Genomic DNA, 18,517 nt, shown 5'->3' with positions numbered 1-18,517 from the left:
GCTTCTCACGTGTTCCGTCAGCATGCAGAGAAGCTTGGCTACTAGACATCTTGAGACATGGCATCATAACATATTGCTGTATTGCATTCTGATATCATATAGATGGTTTTTGAAAGATAGCAGGCATCTATTTTTTCCAACTGAAATAAAAAATCATATTGAAACAGAGTGCTGTGAGAGGGAAGGAGGAGGGAGGCTCAGATGAGCATTTAGCCTCTGGGCTTGTCAGAAACTTTAAGAGGATCTGATTGAATTACATAAATCTCTGCTAGTGGAATGGAAAAGATACATGCTGATTTCTGAGATTTGTCCCATCCTTTGAGCATAGAGTCGCATTTGTTTATTTATTTATTCCATTTATACCCCGCCCTCTCCGCCGAAGCAGGCTCAGGGCAGCTTACGTAAAAATTCTAAACACACAAAACAGAACATTTATAAACCATTCATAAAGTGCTAGTAAACAGTATTGCATAGTGATGGGAAAACATGGCGAAGCATATCTACATAAGAACATAAGAGAAGCCAATGTTGGATCAGGCCAATGGCCCATCCAGTCCAACACTCTGTCACACAGTGGCCAAAAATACCAGGTGCCATCAGGAGGGCCAGGACACTAGAAGCCCTCCCACTGTTGCCCCCCCTCAAGCACCAAGAATACAGAGCATCACTTGCCCCAGACTGAGAGTTCCTATCTATACCTTGTGGGTAATAGCCACTGATGGACCTCTGCTCCATAGGTTTATCCAATACCTTCTTGAAGCCATCCATGCTTGTAGCCACCACCAACTCCTCTGGCAGTGAATTCCATGTGTTAATCACTCTTTGGGTAAAGACGTACTTCCTTCTATCCATTCTAACCCAACTGCTCAGTAATTTCATTGAGTGCCCACATGTTCTCATGTATAACTTGTGAACTCACACATAAAACTGCCATATATCTAATCAAACAGAGTATGTGTCTATCAAGATCACTATTGTCTACTCGAGGGTCTAAAGTGAAGGCCTACATACTCATTTTAAATGGAGATGCTGGGGACTGAACCTGGGACCTTCTGCCTCCAGAGGAAATATGCTACTACTGAGCCACAGCCCCTCTCCAGAAACCGTTCCTTGCACATGGCTTTGTTCCAGATGGGAAGACTAACACAGTAGATGCACGCTACAGAAAGGACAGAAGGGCTATTAACACTGTGTTCTTCCACAGTGTATCATTCTTGCTACTATACTATAAAGATAACACTCCCCTTGTTTAGTAGTAAAGGGTAGAAACAAAAACTCGCAGAACGTGTATCAATTTCTGACAATATATGCTTTCTTTCCTGGCTGAATAGGTGGGATGGATTCTCTCCATCCTGGACCAGTTACGCCTGAATCCTCCACCACCTGTGGCCATCCTTCCCCTGGGGACCGGGAATGACCTGGCAAGAACACTGAACTGGGGCGGGGTAAGAGATTTGATGATTATCAGTTCAGTGCCTGTCTTTGTTCCATGTCAGCATTGTGCATCGAATCTGAGATTAAATTGAGGCAATAGATTTTGAGTATCAGTCCCTCACAGGGCATATCTCAACCCACAGGGTTATACAGATGAACCTCTTTCAAAGATCCTATCACATGTGGAGGAGGGGGAAATTGTGCAGCTTGACCGCTGGAATCTACAGGTGGAGGCAAACCTTGACGCATACCCTGAAGAGAAGGATGAGACAGCTACAGATAAAGTGAGTTCCACGATGCCATCATCACTAAACACAGTATCAAAACCCTGTCCTTGTTCTTCAGCCACCTTCTGGGAACACAGTATGCTCACTCCCCATTTCTGTGGCTTTTGGTTGCTGAATTGTAAGAACAAATTAGTTAAACATAGGGATAAATGTTACAGCAGGGAAAAAATACCAGTTTCTGAATTCCCTTGTTAACCTTAGTGGAAATTCCCATGTGCATCAGAAAGCAAGTGCAATGGAAATCATTACAGAATAATTGCACAGAATAAACCCTTGAAGCAAAGATGGGACATAGAAGGTGAGATAAATAATGATTTTCACTGTGGAGAGAGCTGAATGTCAGTGGATCGCCAAGAGTCTGGGGCCTATGCTTTAAATTTTAAAACATGCATTTAAGTAATGCTCAAATAATTAGGGTTGCCATGAATGCCAACAAAAAACTTGATAACAGTCAAAATGTGCAGCTCTGTATTAAACTGCAGACAAGCTAACTTATTGTCCATTCTGTTTCTACCGGGTTGGCAGTAATTGGTGAACTGTGTAAAAGATTTGTATTGTTTCCCTGCACATGTCATTTGCTCTGAGTTGCACTGCATAAGTAGTGTTATGGCTGCATATGTGCATCAACTACAGATTACACATCCCATGATGCAGTGTGCCTGTGAGTAAAGTATCCCTGTATGAAACCATCCAAGGCCTGTTTTCAGTTGTGAATATGAGAAATATGGCAGTGCACAGAGATAAGCCTAAATTTGTTGTTTTCTGTGGAAATCTGTTGCCTTCGTGGCAGTGCTCCTCAAGAGTATGCACACCTCTCACCCTGACCTGGATAGCCCAGGCAAGCCTGATCTCATCAGATCTCGGAAGTTAAGCAGGGTCGACTCTGGAAAATACTTGGATGGGAGACCTCTTTGGAATACCAGAGGCAGGAGGTGGGGGCAGGCTTTATTTAGCCACCTCTTTGAATATCCTCCAGGCCCCCAGTAGGGATCAGTCACCAGAGGTCTCCATGACTTATTATTTATTTATTTATCAGATGTGTACCCTGCCCTCCCAGCCAAAGTCGGTTCAGGTGCACTCACACACACACACGCGCACATATGAAAAATACAAAAAAAACATACACCCCCCCCCCAAAAAAAAATTATGCACACTGCTCAATTTATCTATCATGTTCTTTGAGAGAAGAATCAAAGTCCATAAAGATGTATGCCACATTAATCCACCAGTCCTTTAAAATGATGAAGCTAAAGGCACTTGGGTTACAAGAATTGTCTTCATGTGGTTTTCATTTCCTTCCATCTTTCATCCCCTGAGGAAGGGAAATTCTGCTCATTGAGCTTTGCTTTGTTGGGTTACAAGCATCTGTAGATGCATTTAAAAGTCACCTCACCTTCAGACTTCACCATCTTTTGTGTGTGTCTGTTTCAGCTCCCCCTTGATGTCTTCAACAATTACTTCAGCCTTGGCTTTGATGCTCGGGTGACACTAGAATTCCATGAATCCCGAGGTAAGTGACAATAAGAGTAATGTAAGGCCACTGCACTCTGTGCTCCGTTTAAGGAAGAATGGCCTCCTCCAGGAAGGAGGTGATGAGTTGTGACCAGTGCTTGTTTATTTATTTATTTGTTGGATTTATATCCTGCCCCCACCAAGGCAGGCTCAGGGCAGCTTACATAATTCTTTTTAAAAGACAGAATAAAAACATAACAACGATTCTAAATTGCTATACATAGATATTGCATGTGAGACAGCGAACAACAGTTTCCAAGTATTATCCATAACAGGTGTCAGTCAATAATGGTAATAGCTGATGGTACAAATTCCAGGGTAGGCTCTGGTTTTAAGTTAAGATGATATATGTGGCTCTCATTCGAATGCCTGGTGGAAGAGCTCCGTCTTGCAGGCCCTGCGGAATTGCAATAAATGTTCCCTCTAAGCTGAGTTAGTGTGAGCTAGCTCACAGTTTTTTAGCCTCTGGCTCTCACATTTTTGTCTTAGCTCAGGAAGGATGGCTCCAGAGCAAACTAATTTATGCATTAGCCAAATCGCTCACTCACAACTTTAATGCCAGTAGCTCACAAAGTAGAATTTTTGCTTACAAGACCCCACAGCTTAGAGGGAACATTGAAAACTTGTTTAATATGTACAGAAGGAGAGAGCCAGTGACAAGGAATTGGAGGGAAATGACTAGAAAATCCATTAGTGACACATTTTATTCTTTGCACTATACGACTGTAATACATGGTGTAATATAGTGTCACGAGGGCAATGCAGGGGAGACAGTTGGCCTTGTAATGTGTGTGTGTGTGAGGTATGGGAGGTGGTTCTTCCACCTTCCTTTCTAAGGAGGGATGTTTGTACAGAGAAGACATTGCTGAAAAGAACTGTAGCCTTTGGGGGGGGGGGTACCTTTCTGAGAGCAAGTAACTGACAGTGACCTTCTTTCTACAGAGGCCAATCCAGAGAAATTTAATAGCCGATTTCGGAATAAAATGTTCTATGCTGGGGTGAGTTCACCAGGAAATTCTGTCACAAACAGTCGAGAATTACTGCTTTTCTTCTCATTATTCGTGAAACAATCAATCATTAAAACACGCATAGCAATCTAAGGTGCAGGTTTCATTATGTAGCCATTTTCATCACAGACATTTCTGGAATAAAGTTTGAGTCCAGTGGCACCTTTAAGACCAACAAAGTTTTAGTCAAGGTATAAGCTTGTGTGTGCACGCACACTTCTTCAGATACAGTGACATGGAAGTTGCCAGTCCATACATACAGGCAGAGGGTGAGCAGCAAATTTGCATACAGCATCAGTCTGTACCTGCACAAGTTTCTTTGTAAGGTTGATGGAATGATTCACATGGAAAAAGGCAAGTGCAAAATGTTCTGCTTGAAATGAGAATCTGCACGGATTTTTTCCAATTCCATCATAATAACATTTCTGTCCCTTTTAATAATTATTGCTATTTCCTGATCACTGGTAAAAGATGTAGAGCATAATATATCACATGAAGCTGTCTTACTTGAATCAGATCCTTGCTCCATCAGGCAGAGGTCTTTCATATAACCTACTGCCAGATTCCTTAACTGGAGATGCCAGGGATTGAACCTGGAACCTCCTGCATGCCAAGCAACTGCTCTACCACTGAGCCACACTCCCTCCCATCAACCCAGACTGAGCATATCCAATTCAGAGAGGGAGAGAACCCAACCCCCCTTTTTCCCTCAAAGCTTTATATGTAGGATTGTGGACGAATGTACCTTTCAAAAGTCCAAAGGACCCTTACTAAGCCAGCATTTCCTATCCCATATTGTTTCAGCTTCTCATGAGAATTGCAGTATTTGCTGGCTTTCTCCATAAAGAGAGCAATATATTCCAGTTTCCTTCCAGGTTTAGCATTTTCTTGAATTTATGTAGCTTATCCTGGCTCCAATTTTGCATCCTCTTGGGAGACAACCTACATGCAGCAAACAGGCTTAATTTTCTTGTCCCTAATACTGCTTTCCTAAGCGTGCATCTATAACTCCTTCTGCTTCAGCTTCAGTTCAGTAAGAAGTAGTAGAGCACAGTGCCCAGAGCACCTTTGATCACCTGCATCTGCTTAGCCAACTCTGACCCTTCTTAGACTCTGCTGATCTGTGCTTTTGCAATTTTGCAGTTGGACTACTACAACACAGTCTGTGTTAGGCTGCCCTTGAAGACAACCTGGAAACTTCAGCTAATTCAAAATGTGGTAGCCTGGTTCAACTGTGTTCATCAGGTTATCAGCCGGTAGTTGTTCCCCCACTCAGGGTGTCCTTCCTGGTGTCAGCCAGTCTGGGCATTTTACACTCTGGCTCCCACACTGTGGAATGGACTCCCTGAAGAGGGGAGGGGAGCCCCCTCATTGGTGATCCTTACGAGGCATTGCAAGGCTTTCTTGTTTGCTTGGGCTTTTGAGGGGGGTATGAATGGCAGGCATCTTTCAAGGGGGTAGGGGATGTATTTGGAGGTCTTTATTTGGTTTTAATCTGTAATGTTTTAATTACCATGTCTACAGTTCGAAAGCAAGAAATTGCAAGTAGATAAATAGGTACCACTTCAGTGGGAAGGTAACAGCGTTCTGTGCACCTTGGTGTTTAGTCATGCCGGCCACATGACCACGGAATCATCTTTGGACAGCGCTGGCTCTTCGGCTTTGAAACGGAGATGAGCACCGCAACCCTAGAGTCAGATTCGACTGGCTTTCGAGCAAGGGAACCTTTACCTCTACCTTTACCTTACTTAAAAGGAAGGCAACCCTGAATATAAAACAACCCCCCTAAAATATGTTATACACCAAAAATTATTTTTACTGGATATAACTGTAACTTGTATGCAAATGTGAGACAGCCCCCTCTTTTTATGACATACCTGGAGGGGGGGGGACTAGTCTTGCATTGGCACATGTACCGTGTCATTTGTAAGCTACCTTGAGCCAAGAGGAAAGGCGGGATATAAATATTTTAATCAATAATAATTAAATAGAAGTGGCAGCAGAGTCCTCTGCTGACATTGTTCTAGTAGTGAACACACAGTCAGATCCCGTCTAACTGTTCTTGCGCAGTTTGCAGTGCAGATGGGTCTAGGGGGGCCAGTCGGGGCTGAGGACCAGCCCAGGTGGGAGTGCAGAGTCTGTTGGCCATCATCTTCTCCTTGAAAATCTTTCCTAAGAGAGCTCCTAAGGCATACTGACATCTGCAGGAATCAAGGCTGTAATAGTAGAGCGATTGATAAGCACGGGCAGAATTTGAGGAGCAAAATGGGGGGAAGATACAGACACAGCAGCCTGTGAGCAGAAAGTATTGCCAAGAGGCATTGTTGTAAAGCGGTGATTCCATTCAGGTTTCTTGCTGTGACACCAGTGCACATCAGGTTTAGCAAGTCATGCATGCATCAGATTTGCAAGAATGATACTCATTCGTAACTGTAACAGGGGCTGTAAATAGAGTCAATCAAGTAGAGAACAGTCAGAAGGGGAATTTGAGGGGGGCGGCCTATATCATTCCCACTTAAACTGGCTTGGCGGGTTTAAATGGTTATGTATATTGTAATATTTTAGGGGGCCTTTTCTAGTGGACGTTAGATGTTAGCATCCACCCTTAGGTTAAGAAAAGGCCAGTACGCATCTCCTTTTTCTCAAACCTCCCTTTAGGTTTCTGCTTAGTTAGTGCAGGTTAACTTTATGGGAAGGGACCATGGCTCAGGGGTAGAGCATCTCCTTTTCACATGGAAGGTCCCATGTTCAATCCTTGGCATCTCCAGTTAAAAGTATTAGGGAGCAGGGGAAGTGAATGGTCCTCTACCTGAAACCTTGGAGAGCTGCTGTCAGAGTAGACAGTATTTACCTTGGCAGATCAGTGGGCTGACTCTACACTTCATGTATTCAATGTCTGTGCTCTAACTAAGTTTCTCTTCTGCTGGCAGACAGCTTTCTCTGACTTCCTCACGGGGAGCTCCAAAGACTTAGCAAAACACATCAAAGTGGTGGTGAGTGGACACTGGGGCTGATGACTTTTTTTTGGGGGGGGGCGTTGGCAAAGAGAAGATACTGGCCGGGATGAGGGGGGGGTCAGTGTTGGCAACTATCCTTTACATGTTAACATGGAAGGCATTAAGAAGTTATCCCTGAGTTTCTCCACAGAGATGTTTTTGTGGTTCATCCCCATTACAGCCAGCCCTGGAACTTGATTGGTTCATTTATTTATTTTTAATTAGTGTGATGGGACAGACTTGACCCCTAAGATCCAAGATCTGAAGCCCCAGTGCTTAGTCTTCCTGAACATTCCAAGGTGAGTAGCCTCTCTTAAAACCTAGAAAGCTCAGTGATTCTCTGCCAGTATTTCTTTACCTCCCCCCCCCCTTTTTTTTTTGCTTGCCTATGACTTGAGGAATACTGCCATCTTATTTCCAACAGCCCTTTTCTTTCCTCATGTCTATGTGAAGGTACTGTGCAGGCACTATGCCTTGGGGCAACCCTGGGGAACACCATGACTTTGAACCACAGCGCCATGACGATGGTTGTCTTGAGGTCATTGGCTTCACCATGACATCCCTGGTAAGTTGGTGCTGTCCCCAGTGACTTGCGAATAGAGTGTGAGCAATGGCCTTCCGTCCTCATAAAGGTTCGTTTCTTAGCACCCTCTGCACTGTCTGGGAGGGACTGCGGCAGGAAATCTTTGCCTCCGCAACACTTCGCAATACTCAAAATAAAAACAACCCTAACTATACAGTGACTAAGTCTAACAATGAAGTTGTTAGTAACCTCGATGAAACAGCCTGCTCAGCAGTTGTCAGCTTGCCTGGAGCCTCCATCTGGTAGAAGCACTGCTTCCGCTTTGGTAGCTGCTGGTTCAAGTCCCCAGTGCGCTCCTTGTACATATGTCAATGGTCTAATAGCATGTTTTGCATTACAAGGTCCCTGGTTCAGTCCCCGGCATCTTCAGTTGCCCTGGACTAGATGGCCCAGGCTAGCTCAGTCTCATCAGATCTCAGAAGCTAAGCAGGGGTCATCCTTGGCCGCTATTTGAATGGGAGGCCACCAAGGCCTCCCAGGCCCGCTATGCAGAGGCAGGCAGTGGCGAACAACCTCTGAATGTCTCTTGCCTTGAAACCCCTACAGGGTCACCATAAGTCGGTTGTGGTTTGACGGCCCTTCCCACCACCACCACCACCTTCAGTTAAAGGATCCTGGTCATCAGGGCTGGGAGAGACTCCCCTTTTGAGTTCAGGGAGAATTACAGCCTGTCATAGGAGATTATACCTAATTAGATAGATTGGTTCTGGTTCAGGGTAGATGAGGCACATGGAGATCCATTATGGATCGAGTACGCAAGTCTAATTTTTGATTGATGGGGAGAGCAGAGGAAAAGCTGAGGAGTTTAACTCTTCGTCACCCTGCAGTTTTGCTGATTGAAACCCCCGCCCACACACAAACACTGTTATTAGGCATCCAAAGAAAAGGTTAGGCAGCCTGGCTCCCCCCCCCCCCTTTAAGAATACTGCTTGGATGGGGGGGGATCCATTTTGTCTGGTGCTTCACAGAAGATCGTTAATGGCTCCAGTTCAGGGCTCATGTGACTTCTGTTCATTTTATCAAAATGAATCTGGTCATGGATTCCCCTAGTGCCTTGTCCGATTCGACCCTCATTGTGAATCAGCTTCATGTGTAACTAATGGTCGGAGGCACTGTGGTCTGGCTTCATCTGTGCCACTCTGCATGGGCCTATGTTTCACTGATGCAGAGGCCAGAAGTGCATCTGCCCTGTGTACCCATTGGTTCATTCTCCTCAGCTGACCAAACAGGTGAGTTTGGTTCCCAAGTGCAGTTCAGATGTGAGAAATCCTGTCAGAGTTGGCTGTCGTGGTCTTTCCCTTTTACACTCTTGTTCTTTTCTCTGCAGGCAGCATTGCAGGTGGGTGGCCATGGAGAGCGGTTGCACCAGTGCCGAGAGGTGGTGCTCACCACATCCAAGGCAATCCCCATGCAAGTGGATGGAGAGCCCTGTAAGCTGGGGCCCTCCTGCATTCGCATTTCCCTGCGCAACCAGGCCAACATGGTGCAGAAGACTAAGAGGCGCAACTCCATGCCCCCGCTTAATGAGTACGTTCTGTCTGACGTGAGGGCTTCCCCAAAGCTTTGTGGCAAGTTGGCAACACTAGTTCAAAATGCAAACCTTTGCTTGGTGGTGAGCTGCTGCTCTGCTGACTTTGCCTCTTCCTGATCCTTTAACGAGAGAGACCACCTGTTCGTTCAGTTCTCAAGTTTCAGCTTACTTGGATTTGTATCTTTTTACAGAACTTCAGGCTGAATTTACAGTGTTCCTAAAACCATCCAGAACCAACTCCAATGCTATACAGTGTATAAAACAGAAAATAAAACCTTGTGGAGTGTGACACATTTAGAATATCAACCAACTAACCTAACAGTTTCTTCCTTTCTCTGTTATGCACATACAAGCACAACCTTTTCTAAGACTGTTTTATCTGGAAGTGCTCAGTATTCTCCAAGGTCTGGATGTAAGCAGATGGATGAAGAAGGGAGGGAGCAGGCGCATGTGTTTTCACAGAGGAAGTGCAGTTTCTCCGTTGGCCTCTGTTAAAAAAATCAAAAAGAAATATTAGAGGGTTGCCCCAGAGACTCCCAAACATTGATAATCAGTGCAAGATCTTGAGTACACGTGTGGGATAAAGAAGATGGGTTAGTAGCATGCTGTCTGGCATAGGAAAAAAATAATATTTGGAGGGAGTTTGTATTTCCCTGGCACTCATGCTCATCTCAGCAAGCCAATCCTGCTCAGATCTGAACATCAGTATTCTCCCACCTTGCATTTTATGTAGTGGTGTTGCTCTCCCCATCTTCCTTTCTGTGCCAGTGCTGAGCCTACTCGGATTTCTGTCCACATTATTAATTTGAAGGATTGGGGGGGTGGAGCAATGCATTGGGAGCCCAGCCAGAGATGCACTTTGGACATGGGGGATATCCTGTGCCAGTTTTGTCTCTTTTCCCCCAAAGCTCTGTTGCAGTGTGTCCACTTTAACAGTAAAGCCCTAATGCCAGTGTCTTTGCAGACGCATCCTTAGGAAACGGTAGCACAGTGTTCTCAGCTGGGAGATGCAACTGTTGTTTTTTAGTTCTTGTCCAAAGAAGAAAGGCAAGATGAAGGTTTTGAGGAATTAACTCATGGCTGTTAGGTCTTTATGGAGCATTTCGTGTTGCCTTCTGAGATTTTGCCAGCCCAGAGTTTCCCTACCTTCTCTTCCTCCTTACCCAAAATAACATCATCTTGCTCTCTTTAGTGGGCCAGTCCTAATTATCCTGTCTCTCGTTCTTCCTGCTATGCATACAGACAGCACCCAGTCCCAGAGCGGCTACGAATCCGTGTCAGCCGAATTGGCATGCACGACTATGAGACACTTCACTACGACAAAGAGAAGCTCAAGGAGGCCTGTGAGTAGTTGGCTTTCCTAATCTGGCTTGCCGGCCCTGTTTGGAGAAGGGGATAAGGTAGCCTCCAGGAGCAGATATTAAAACCACTCCTCTCTTAACCAGCTGCCGGCCTTTAAGAGTCTACTGACATGTGAAAACAATAGAGAGGTTTGTGGCACCGTAGAATCTAGCACACTTGTTTTTGCATATGCATTTGTGAGCAAGCATCTGCTTTGTATTCAAATGTGCTTAAAATGACATAGTAGAGTCTTTTCATGGGACTCTGTATCATTTCATTATGCACATAGCAGTTTTTTTAAAGATCTCTCATTTAGAATCATAGAATCATAGAGTTGGAAGGGAACTCCAGGGTCATCTAGTCCAACCCCCTGCACAATGGAGGAAATTCACAGTACCTCCCCCTCCACACCCCCAGTGACTGCTGTTCCATGCCCAGAAGATGACAAAAAACCTTCAGGATCTCCAGCCAAACTGGCCTGGAGAAAAATGGCGTTCTGACCCCAAAGTGGCAGTCGGCATTTCCCTGGGCATATAAGAAAGGGCCACAAGAACTAAGCACTGATACAACCCTTCCTGCCCTCCCTCTTATGTTCTGTCTAAGTTCACACAATCAGCATTGCTGTCAGATGGCATCTAGCCTCTGTTTGAAAACCTCCAAAGAAGGAGAGAGCCCACCACCTCACAAGGAAGCCTGTTCCACACTCAGAAGCAAACACCTCCATATGAGAAGGCTTCTGGTCTAGCACTCTACCTATTGCACATTCCACTCTTCTCCCTAGGAGTGGTGTAATTGGTTATCCTCTCAACCTTATGGTTAGGCAGAGTTCCTGATCTAAGATCACCCACTGAATTTGATGGCTGAGCAGAGATTTGAATCTGCTCTCTCCAGTCCAACTCCAGTGCTCTAATCACTGCGACATGCTGACATGTTAAGTTCTGCATGCTCAGATTTGGTTGAGAAGGCATTTTCAAGCGAACAGTCCCATGTGTATTGTGAGGTCATACAGCTTTGTAAAAACACTGCTTGTCACCTGCATGGTGGCATGATTGCTTGCTATCCTCTTCTAGAATTAAACTTGGCTCTCAAGGTTGTCAAAAATGCCGTTAGCAGGCAGAAGGATGTTTCCTAATATGTGTTTTCATTTTTCAGCTGTGCCTATGGGAATTATCGTTGTGCCTGGAGATAGTGATCTGGAGATGTGCCGGACTCACATTCAGAGACTGCAAGAGGTGAGATGCTAGCAAAATTCTTAGAAGAAGAGGCGTTCTCCCGTTGGTAAAGGTATTCTTTTGGGGGGCGGGGGCAGCAGCAACTGCGCTGTAATTTCACAACTATAAGGGATATTGATGCCTCTGGGATTATCAGTGCCATTGTAGTATCTGGATTTCTGTATGCCTACTCATGAATCTTAACTATTGATGGAATAGTCAGTACTGACTATTCCTGCTCTCAGCTCCCAACTCACATTTCAGTGTACAAAGTAACAGGAAGTTGTTTAGTTAATTCTCATTGGGTTCAAAGTGAGGCTTTCCCTCCCTTCGCATGCATGTAATCAATGGGCTGAAGGACAGCCCAAGCTACCTTTTTCTTAAGCGGAGCCTGTGAACAAAGTCAGGACTAACAGAACTGAATGCTGTACATGCTGTAGTAGGGGCAGAAAGGAAACAGTGGCTGATCCTGGTGTAATGAAAAGAAGGAAATGGGGAGGGGGGGGCGGCAGAGACAGCACGTGCTTTTTCCTTTATATGCTCACAGAGATGTTCATTCCAGATGTTAAATTTTAGTTCCATTGGTAATGAATGTTTTACTGGCTCATTCCCCACACTTAGAGCGAGTCTAAATCAGTGAGGACTTTGCCTAGGATTTTATGCGTATGGATTTCTGCCTTGCTCCCCTCCGAAGGCTCTGCTATGCTTCTTCTAGTTCTGAGAAGAGCTTGCATCTTACCTGCCAGCTTTGTATAAATAGAAAATGCAGTTACTTTTAGCTGAAAGGTTCTGTTGGTTTCCTGCTTTGGCTCGAGCAAGAATGCATAGAGAAGGCCACTACTGTAACGATATGAGCTTATGTTTGTATTTCTGTATAGTGGTGATGCTGCTTATGTGTGTCTCTAGCATGAATACCTATGCAATATGTATTCAGGGATTGCTGTATGTTGTGTGTTGCTTTGTTCTGCATCTCATGCTTGCCTAGAAATAGGCTGGCCTGGGCCTGCCGTTGCACATACGGACCATGTGCGTCCCTGGAATGTATCCCATGACTCTTTGGGATGGAGAAGACACCGCGCCATTGCACCCACTTGGAGAGCTATGGAAAATCCCCAGCGAACCCCGGCATTCTTGGAATGGAAAGAGCAAGTGACCCTACTCCCTTAATCTGGTTTGGAGATCTAAAGACAATAGCGTTTATGGCTTTGGAGCAGGAACCAGATCTGCAAATCAAGAGGGTGTCCATGGGAACGGAAGATTCACACCTTGCCAAAAGGCACCTTTGATGTAGGAGTAGGATCTGCATATTGCCACCACCCCTTAGGGAGAGCGTCATCCCCTCGTCATCCCCTCGTCACCCCCTCTTCATCCAGTAGTGATAGTTTAGAGGACGGGTTTGATAGTTTATGGCTGGATAGCACATGCCCCAAAAAGAGTTTATTTAAGGAGAAACTCTCCTTTGTCTCTCTGGTTAACCCACCCTCCCCATAGCAGTGCACTAAGGTGCTACAAGTGACTCTACTACTTAAGTTCTCCGGAGTCGCGACCCAGAGAGCTCACACGTGGTTTGGCTGGTCCTACCTGTGTGCCTTGGAGTTCACAAGCTGCTGCATTTCGGCTGCCCAGCGTTCCAAGGAGGAGAGTTCTTCCTCAGCTGGACCTCAGATGAGTATAGCCGTGCCCCATTGTGTCTTCCCCATTTTGATGCCTTTGTTATTTTCTATGCTGTAATTGTTCTGATGTACTATTGTAACTAAGGAGCTTGTATGAATTTGTATGATTCCGATTTTGTATGCCTGATGAAAAACCTTTAGTAAAGACAACATTTATTTAAGGACTAGCGTGTTGTCTCACTTCCTGGGATATAGCCGAGCGTCTCATTCGCCATCCGACCTCTGTATAGACTGGTATAGAACTTACGCACAGCCACAAACACCCAATTTTCCTTGGTAGATAACTTGGATTGGGTCTCCAGGAATTTCCTGGAGAAGTTGGCATAACACTATATAGTACTTGGATAACAAGGGAGTTAAATGGGTGGGCAGTGTGTCCGTAGGCCAACCTCTCCCCGGCCCCCAGCCTTTCTGATTCACTCTTCGTTCAATACTTGGTGTCAGCCAGGTAAAGAAGCACTGAATATGCATAATGTTAAGTGTGGAAGAACCCAGAGTCCTTCAAGCTTGGTTCTGGTGGTAAAGCAAATTACAAGAAGTAGTTATGAATAAAGAATTTGTGTTCAGGAAGGGATGTGTAGCTTAACGCACATCGTCAAACTAGAAATATTGGGCTGGAGTAGCTCATGGAATCGTTGCACAGGATTTCATTGTCTTTCTCCCGCCTTCAAATCTTTTCACCGTGCTTGAGACCCGTTTGCCTGCAGGGGTTTGTAGACTCATTTCTTGGATTGCATAAACTAACCTGGGTGCGGAGGAGGCTGCCTGCTCAAAGTGGGAGGGCACCTTGCATATTCTCTCACAAGGCAGAGTGCAAGCACATCAACTGTGGTGGTAACCCAGCTCCTTCCCTTTCCACAGGATTTCCCTTCATGCCCTTCCACTGTTCAGAGCCTGTTCCTTCAGGTGTGTATCTTCTGTCTCTCACCTTGGCCAGAAACACCTTTTCCCTTTGATGTGCTTGCCATTGATACCTGTCCAGTGAAGTTCAGTGCCTATTTTTTGGAGCCGACTCTGTGTGCTGTAGCTCTCTGCTTGCCCTGTTTCTATCCTGTTGTCACTACACATTTACAGTGGGTCTGCCTGAGTTTCCTAATGTAGAATCAAGCCATAAGAGATTTCTGAAGAGGAGCATGTGTGGAAGAGGGCTTGAGAAGTCTGATTCTTTTTGCTTCTTTTGATGCAGGAAGGGGATGGAGCCAAACCAAAGACACTGTCATGCCAGAAGCTGTCCCCCAAGTGGTGTTTCTTGGACTGTAAGTACACAGAGAAAAGTCTGCGTGCATGTAGTTGGATATATGCATCTAGAGATTAGTGCTGGAGTCAACAGGTAGGAGCCGATGCATCAAAGTTTCCGTTGACTAACGTTAACCATCTTAGGGAAGTTTGTTGCTAGTGACGTGGGCGCTGTCATGGGAAATGATTCCTTAATCATACTGTTGTCCTCTGTGTAGAACCCAAATATAAACTGGGTGGCACCTTCTGAAATGTCAGTTGTTCTCTGTTGCCTGTTGCTTCATTTCTTTAGCTACAGTGGAATTTTACAGCTGGGAGGTGGTAGTTTAAAGACCTTATCCCAGCTTCACACTTAAAGTAGCTCCTGTGCTTAGATACTGCAGATGCTGTGAATTTCACTTGGTTTATGAATAGGAACCTTGCTGCATGGGGACGTCTTGGCCTAGAAATTCAGCTAAAGTGAAATATTTCTGAATTATCTGTGCCCACATGCAGTAGCTAGCAGGCAGATTCATCCCAGCTGGAGTCTAACTGAAGTACGTTGGCTGCTCTGTCTTTCCTTTTTTCATACACAAAAAGGGTGATGATGATGATGATGAAGATGATGAAGATGATGATGATTTATTAAATTTATGAATCGGCCAACTCCGTGAACGGGCTTTGGGTGATTTACAACCCCAAAACAAATTAAAATACAATCGGCCTAATAAAATTATCATCGTACATTAATAAAACAACCAAATCAGATGGCGATCAACTCCCTTTGCCTGCTGCAGTGCCCTGTGCGCAGCAGGGCAGGGAAGGGGGCATGGGGGCCATAGAAGAAAAGGTGGGTGCCAGTCCTAACCATTGCTGCCCTCAATTAAAAGCCTGGCAGAACATCTCTGCCTTACAGGCCCTGCAGAATTACATAACATCCTGCAGGGCCCTGACGTTGTTTGGGAGAGAATTCCACCAGGTCGGGGCCAAGACCAAAAAGGCCCTGGCCCTAGTCGAGAACGGCCGGACCTCCTTAGGGCCAGGGGTCACCACTAAGTTGTTATTTGCTGATCTCAGCATTCTTCTGGGGACATATTGGAGGAGGCAGTTTCGAAGGTACATGGGTCCCTAAACGCTCAAGGCCTTAAAAGTCAACACTAATACCTTGAACCTGACTCGGTATTCCACCGATAACCAATGTACCTGGCACAGCACAGGTTGTAGATGTACTGTCCATGGCGTTCCCACCAGGTCTTGTGCCGCTGCATTCTGGACCAGGCAGAGCTTCTGGGTCAGTTTCAAGGGCAGGCCAGCATAGAGCGAGTTACAGTAGTCCAGTCTGGAGGTGACCGTTGCATGGATTACCATGGCCAGGTCAGGGGATGACAGGAAAGGGGCCAGCAGCCATGCCTAATGTAGGTGGTAAAATGCCAGTCCGGCAGTATTAGTGACCTGTGCCTCCATAGACAAGGAAGCATCCAAGTCACACCCAAGATGCATTGGTCAAAGAGTGTACAGCAGTGTATGTTGGCTTATTAAGCTTTTGTGCATTTTTAACAGTCAACTAATAAGGTGAGGGGTACTTCTAGGCCAGGGAATGTGTATGTGGGCCACTAAGGAACTGGGTGCAAAATTATGCCTAGACCTGAAAAAATAAAGTGAAGTTCCTGATTTCTGTATTAATTATCCACAAAATCACAGAAATTTGTAATATTGGCATACTGCCCAAAATGTTTACAGGCCTGTAGGCTAGCTCTAAACTTGAAGCTCCAAGGTTTGTTATTTGTTACTGGATCAAATAACGCAGAGTTCCTGTCATAAGAATAGTTGGCAAGTTAATTGGAACTCATTATTTTAGGGCCACAGAGGGCCTAGGATGGTGGTAGTGGTGAGGAATTCACTAAATAGCACAGTTCTTTATTCCAATTTCAAGCATGGTTGTGATAGAAAATGCCGACAACCTGTAGCCAACTTATGGAGACCCCATAGCAGAGGTCATTTCGTAGAAAAAGAGCTAGGGGAACTCATTAGCATAACTCATTAGCATATGCCACACCCCCTGACATCAGGGGCCCGGCGGTGGACCTGCAAGGCCAGCGTGAGTGCGAGGAAGCCCCGCCAAGGCCCTCCTTGGCCCCAGGCAGGCAGGGGTGGAGAGAGGTGGGGAGGAAGCAACTTACCCTCCCTCTTCTCCTGCCTCCTCCTGGCTGAATGAGGGCTGGAAGCGGGGCGGCCGGAAGCAGGTGGCGGGGCTTCGTCATGTGCCCCGCCCCCTGCACCTCACCCGGGGGAACTGCGTTCCCCCGCGTTCCCCCCCGAAATGACCTCTGCCCCATAGGGTTTTCAAGGCAAGACATGGTCAGAGGTGGTTTGCCATTTCCTGCCTCTGTGCTGCAACCCTGGAATTCCTTGGTGGTCTTCCATCCAAATACTAACCAGAGCCAACCCTACTTAGTTTCTGAGATCTGACAAGATTGGGCTAGCCTGGGCTATCCAGATTAGGGTGTTAATTTCAAGCACTGTAGAGTAGAATTCAGGCCAAACACAGCACATTCCATCTTCTCCCAGCAGGAGACACTGCTGTGTGTATAGAGTTTTGGTACCATGAAGTTGCCTCTTACTCTTTCTTCACATCAGACTAAACGGTCTTTCAGCTAATATGAATCCTATTTTTCTCCAGCAGGTGGCTATGTAAGAAAAGGAGTGAGGGAAATGTGACAGCTTTAGCCTTACCCAGCCAGATCCAGCATAAGCCTCTAGGACCAGTGAATATGTTGTATTCATAGTTACCTTTTGTAGATCAAATTCAATTATAGATTTTACAGTGGGAGTATAATGAGAAAAGGAAGTGTGGCTGGTTGGGGCTCTCCACACACACACCCTTGCTGAGCCTGTGACCCAACCGGCTGTGTTTTTGCAAGAATCCCCCTAACCCCACCCCCATGCTCGGTGGGGCAGCAGAGACTTATTTACAAACACAGCTTTGTTCCAACTTCTTTCTCAGACCCTCTCCCCCCCACCCCACCCTAGCTGAGGAGCTGATGCTGTGCTGCGGACTGCACAGTTCACTTTTACTAGCACATTTTTGCTGTTTTTCATTTTTGGTTTGAACAAGACTCAGGGGGGGCTCTCCCACAGACAGAGACAATGGAGCCTTTTGTGCCCTTGTAGCAGTGGAGGAGTGAGTTCCCAAACACACAGGGAGCAGCTAGCTGAGGCTATTGGGCTGCAGTGAGCCTGAAAGCCAGCAAGGTCATAGCAAGCACCAGCAAGGAGGACCGAGAAGCCTAACAGGTGGGGAGAGCGCCTCTTCCCATGGGATTTAATGCTAACTCAGGGAGAATCCAGAAAGAAACAGAAAGTAGGTGGGCATAAGTCATACCAAGATTTGGAGATGTTTGGGAGAGATTTCATTCAAAGCCTCTTTCATGCTGACTAAAGAATTGTCTCCATCCTTCCTTCACACTATTTTTATTCCCATCTCATTTAGTTTCTCGTAATCTCCTGTTCACAATTTTCTGGGGCTTGTTCTGTTTTCTATGGCACCCAGCCCTTATTGCAAGGGTGTGTGTGTGTGAGAAGTGGAGCTGACCTTTAATCAGTTTTGGCTGCTAAATAGTTAGCTTTTACTTCTCCTTCCAATCCATTCCTCATGCCTTGCACAAAAAAGAACTCGCCCATCAGATGTGTATACTCTCTGATCACGAGGAATAATATGAGCTTACTG

General features: G+C 45.7%; 1 protein-coding gene across 1 annotated transcript in view; it reads left to right on the top strand.

Annotated features, from left to right (window-relative positions):
- Positions 1–18,517, top strand: part of DGKZ (diacylglycerol kinase zeta) — a 135,650-nt gene that overhangs the window by 89,912 nt on the left and 27,221 nt on the right. The window contains exons 13-24 of the mRNA XM_015407559.1: positions 1,332–1,445; positions 1,578–1,718; positions 3,153–3,231; positions 4,176–4,231; positions 7,171–7,233; positions 7,462–7,535; positions 7,690–7,801; positions 9,147–9,346; positions 10,593–10,693; positions 11,844–11,923; positions 14,437–14,481; positions 14,762–14,831. Of these exons, the coding sequence (XP_015263045.1) occupies positions 1,332–1,445; positions 1,578–1,718; positions 3,153–3,231; positions 4,176–4,231; positions 7,171–7,233; positions 7,462–7,535; positions 7,690–7,801; positions 9,147–9,346; positions 10,593–10,693; positions 11,844–11,923; positions 14,437–14,481; positions 14,762–14,831 (1,135 nt within the window). The remainder of the gene's footprint in view (positions 1–1,331; positions 1,446–1,577; positions 1,719–3,152; positions 3,232–4,175; positions 4,232–7,170; positions 7,234–7,461; positions 7,536–7,689; positions 7,802–9,146; positions 9,347–10,592; positions 10,694–11,843; positions 11,924–14,436; positions 14,482–14,761; positions 14,832–18,517) is intronic.

Source organism: Gekko japonicus, unplaced genomic scaffold (assembly GCF_001447785.1).
Source record: "Gekko japonicus isolate JY-2015 unplaced genomic scaffold, Gekko_japonicus_V1.1 scaffold84, whole genome shotgun sequence".
NCBI lineage: Eukaryota > Metazoa > Chordata > Lepidosauria > Squamata > Gekkonidae > Gekko > Gekko japonicus.
This window is presented reverse-complemented; position numbering and strand designations above follow the sequence as displayed.